The sequence below is a fragment of the Hibiscus syriacus genome, unplaced genomic scaffold (assembly GCF_006381635.1).
Source record: "Hibiscus syriacus cultivar Baekdansim isolate YM2019G1 unplaced genomic scaffold, ASM638163v2 tig00112289_pilon, whole genome shotgun sequence".
Taxonomy (NCBI): domain Eukaryota; kingdom Viridiplantae; phylum Streptophyta; class Magnoliopsida; order Malvales; family Malvaceae; genus Hibiscus; species Hibiscus syriacus.
The window spans coordinates 1,795,493-1,799,615 of record NW_024063295.1 but is presented as its reverse complement, the minus strand read 5'-3'; the positions used below and the strand labels follow the sequence as shown (position 1 = coordinate 1,799,615).

Genomic DNA, 4,123 nt, shown 5'->3' with positions numbered 1-4,123 from the left:
TGAGGACTGTGTTACAAGTTTTAAAAGTTGGGAGACCTAAATGAAAGTGTCTGAAAAGTTCAGTGATCATATTGCAAACGTACTAACGGCAATGTAATGTAGGGAATCATATTGCAAACGGACTAAATGTTAGAGGATTGTATTGTAATTTTTAAAAGTTGGAAGACCTAAATGAAAGCTTTAGAAAAATTCAGTAACCATTACTATACTTTACCCTTAAGTTAAATGTGTTCCAAACTGATCGTTAACGGCTACTGCTTCAAGTAAACGTTGTCATTTTCATCATTGATTTCCATTTTAATCGTCAGATCTCTTTAAAATCCTCTTCTTTTTCTTCGTTGTTTCTTTGATCATCAACCGCTTACTGTATTCTGGTAATTCCTCTTTCAATCTCCTTGTGATTTTCGTCTTTTATTTCTTTTTCATTGTTTTGGCCTTACTTTTTTTTTCATTTCCCCTTTTTGATCTTTGATTTTCGTTGTTTTAACTCCTCTTTTTGCTTGATCTTTGCCACTCTGTGTTCAAGAACGTTATGTAATCGAAGGAAGAACTATAAGGTTTAGAAGCTTTTCTTTACTATATCGCTTTCTTTATTGAAATTATTTTTAAACAATTTAAATAATTTTGTATATTTCCCCATCTCCCCCTGTTTTTCTGGTTGCTAATATCTATTCCGTCATCGTATGCTCATGCATATGTATATTTTGCTCAGGAAGTTAATCTAAGAGTTTGATCACGATATTTTGTTTGATTTACCGTTACATGTTTTGATTGAAAAAAGCATATGATTGTGCTTTTTTTTTTCTTGATTCATTTTAAGGGATTTTGAGAAATATATTTGATTGTTTTTATGGTTAAAAAAGTAGTGCCGCGTTGCAGCCATAATCAAGCATCTTGTAAATGCAATTTTATCATATACTAGATTATTATTTGTTTGACATAGGATTTAGATGTTAATTCTTTTTATTCTTCAAATTTTTACTTGGTATCCATGCTTGGATGTTAACTGGAGACCATAATCGGAAATGAACCTGTTTCAGATGTGAATACTACCCAGTATCCATACTGTTTGTTGTAGACCTGGCAATTAGTATATCATTGTTGTGTTTGCGTATTTTCTTGTGTCATAATCGTGTTCAGTATTTTATATATATAAATTTTAATATGCTAATGATTCTTATGATATAGTTTTTGATGCATTTATGTATGAGTTGTGTACGCATCTCATCGTGCTTTAGTTATTTTTATGAGATATGTTTTGAGGCATATCTGCATAAGCTGTGTTCGCATCTCATGTTTTAGTTATTTTTCATGTTGTGTCTTTAGCTTTAGTTATTTTATACTTTTGTTAATTGTTTCAACTCATATTTCATTTTTCTCTTCTTTTTGGATTATTCTTTTGAAAATGAATTTATATTCTAATATTTTTCTTTGTCTAAATGTTTAGTTTTTTTTATTCCGAAAAGGCAATGAAGCCAGGAGCTTTTTCATTGAACCCCTATGCAGCATCGTACATACCTCTTTCAATAAGGGATACAGATGATCATATTAAAGCTAAAGACATTAAGCATGGCAATGAGACTGCTTGGTTGGAATATGCCTCACACTTTGCACATAATCTACACTATAACAATGCTTCACTTGACTCTGTAACCCATGGCGCTGAAAAGACCTATTTTGCTGAAGCTTCAGTACAGAAGAACAATGAGCCGAATATGGATATAGAATTTGACATGGATTTGGAGTATCTTCGCATGACATTCCCTGGTTTATCCAATGAGTCTATTCTGGATGTCTACATGGCAAATAATGAGGACTTGGAAGCCACTGTTGACATGCTGAATCAACTTGAGGTAAACTGCGGCCAACTTTATTTTATATTTTACAAATATGATTGACCTAGTCATGTTGCTGGATGATTTTTCCTCCTTCTGATCATGAGTTTGTCTTTTTCCTTCTTTTATTAAGCCATGGGGGGAAGAATGTTTGAGCTCCTTTCCTGCTGTTATATCTCTCACATTGCCAACTGCCCCACTATGAAGGGATCTAATAGTAAAGTAATTGGATTTCTGAATAATATACTGATTTTATTGTCAGATAAACATATTTCACTTGATATTATATTTTCGGCTTTATCTAAAACTGCATTGCATCTTAGAGCTAGGGAGCTTTATGCACTTTTTGGCTCATTTTCAGCATGCCATTTACGTCATTTACTTTAAAATAGTTTTTGTGCAACTCTGAACTCTTCATGCTGTTAGGTGATGTCAATCGAAAGTGATTTTTCCACTTCCTTTGATTTCTGTCCTTTTGAGCTTTCTTCTGATGTTATATATCAAATATACGAGATTGATTTCATTCTTAAGATGTGTATCAAGTATGTCACTATGCACTTCTATTGTTTTTATTCACATCACTGTTGGGTTGAATATATCCAAAATGAGGTTGTATAGGCCTTTTTGTTCAGCCATCTTCACCATTGCTTCTAGTTTATGTTTGGTGAATCTTGATGAATTGATGAGTAAATTTTATGTATCCTGTTACTCACTTTCCAGTATTCATGGAACACTGAAACACTCTCTTGGGCAGATGCGTATCGAGTGTTCTGGAACTCTTCCCGACACCTTGGATATTGGAGATGTCTCTGAACCTGGGTCTGCAGCACACTGTATTTCTCTTAATCTGAAGAATGTAGCAGGTGAAACAAGTGCTTCTTCCTCTGGCTATGCACAATCCGATGTTGCCTCCTGATCGACTTTATCAAAGCATTCTAGTGGTCTTTCTTTCGTTTTTTTTTTTCAATTTTTGTGTTTGCAGACAAGAAGAGGTATACAGAAGTAGGGATGTTTGGTCAAGACTGGGAAACATTGTACTGGCCTATATAACATTTGAAGGTTGAACTAAGGTTATATAGAAGTTGTATGCTGGTGCTTGCCTCTGATTTCCCATTTGCAAAATCATATATAGTTCTGCATCAGAAATGTAAATGATTTTCGTTTGTTCATTTTTTTTTGAGCATGCACTTCTTTTGGGTGAATATGTTTGAGCATGCATTGATTTAGATTCTCTTTAACAATATTAGCCATGTCAGATTACCATTATCAGAATAATCCTATCACTCACTGAACTTCAAGGTGTCTTTCATTTTTAATTTAATCACTGAATTATATAAATTTTCTTCAAAAAACTTGGTTTCCCTATTTTTTTTCATTTTAAGGTGTGTCGTCAGAAATCGTTGTTCTTTGATGTCCTTTGTTGCCATGTTAATGATTTTGATGTCCTTTGTTGTCTTCTTAATGATTTTGATGTCATCTCACTTTATCATTTTTAATTTTTTAAAATCTCTTCAAAATTTATATAATTAAACAAAGAATTTACAATTCTTTTGGGGTTGAGAGTTTTGTCGGGTTTGAGGAGTTTAAGATATTTATTGAAAACTTAGCGGTGATAGTATTCTTAAGAGAAGAAGATGTTTGAGACTAATCATATTAGACGAGAGGTGATCTAAACAATAGAATGTTGAAGTTTTGAACAAACCTTTGTCGATTGTGAGTGGGTTTTAAGGAAAAATAAATTGAGAAGAAAAAAAAAGATAGAAGTGAAAATGATTCAATAATAATTTTGTCTTAAAATGACAACAGAACAATAACGATTGGACTATCTGAATAGTTTAGCGATATAGTCACTGGAATGAAAATTTTCTTTGTAAACAGTGAGTTCAATCAAAGTTTTTCTATTTCAACTGTAGAGTGAGTGAAAGCATTCTAAAAAGAACACACATTAGGTAGTTTACCCAATTATTTAACGCTTTACTCAATATTTTAGTTTTAACTTTTACGGTAAAATTAAATTTAGATATAGTCGGAGTTTATTTAATTTTTAAATGAAATTTAATTGGAGTCCCTCAACGATCTCTATTCTCACCCTGCTGTAAAAGGCTGCCTGACCCTATTTGATGACAACCTGAGTCGACTCGATGACTCAGTGTCTGCCATGAAAGAATGTTGAAGATCGGTGATATCCAGATCAAAGCCTGCAACCATGGGGAACTTTTTGTCTAAACATAAAGAAAGAAAGCAAACCAATAATATGTGGCTGAAAGAGGGCACGGTGTGAGGCCTGG

The 4,123-nt window shown here is 33.0% G+C and overlaps 1 protein-coding gene across 1 annotated transcript; it reads left to right on the top strand.

The window, feature by feature from the left end:
• Window positions 1–1,452: 1,452 nt before the first annotated feature.
• Window positions 1,453–2,968, top strand: LOC120177494 (polyadenylate-binding protein-interacting protein 5-like). The gene is made up of 2 exons (XM_039183621.1): window positions 1,453–1,853; window positions 2,590–2,968. The coding sequence occupies exons 1-2, from the start codon at window positions 1,470–1,472 to the stop codon at window positions 2,749–2,751; spliced, it is 546 nt and encodes a 181-aa protein (XP_039039552.1). The 5' UTR covers window positions 1,453–1,469; the 3' UTR covers window positions 2,752–2,968.
• Window positions 2,969–4,123: the final 1,155 nt, after the last annotated feature.

Bases quoted from the DNA above. Each gene is read 5' to 3' on its own strand.
- LOC120177494 (XM_039183621.1), top strand. From the start codon at position 1,470: ATGAAGCCAGGAGCTTTTTCATTGAACCCCTATGCAGCATCGTACATA. The intron at 1,854-2,589 runs GTAAACTGCGGC...TCTCTTGGGCAG, and splicing joins ACATGCTGAATCAACTTGAG to ATGCGTATCGAGTGTTCTGG.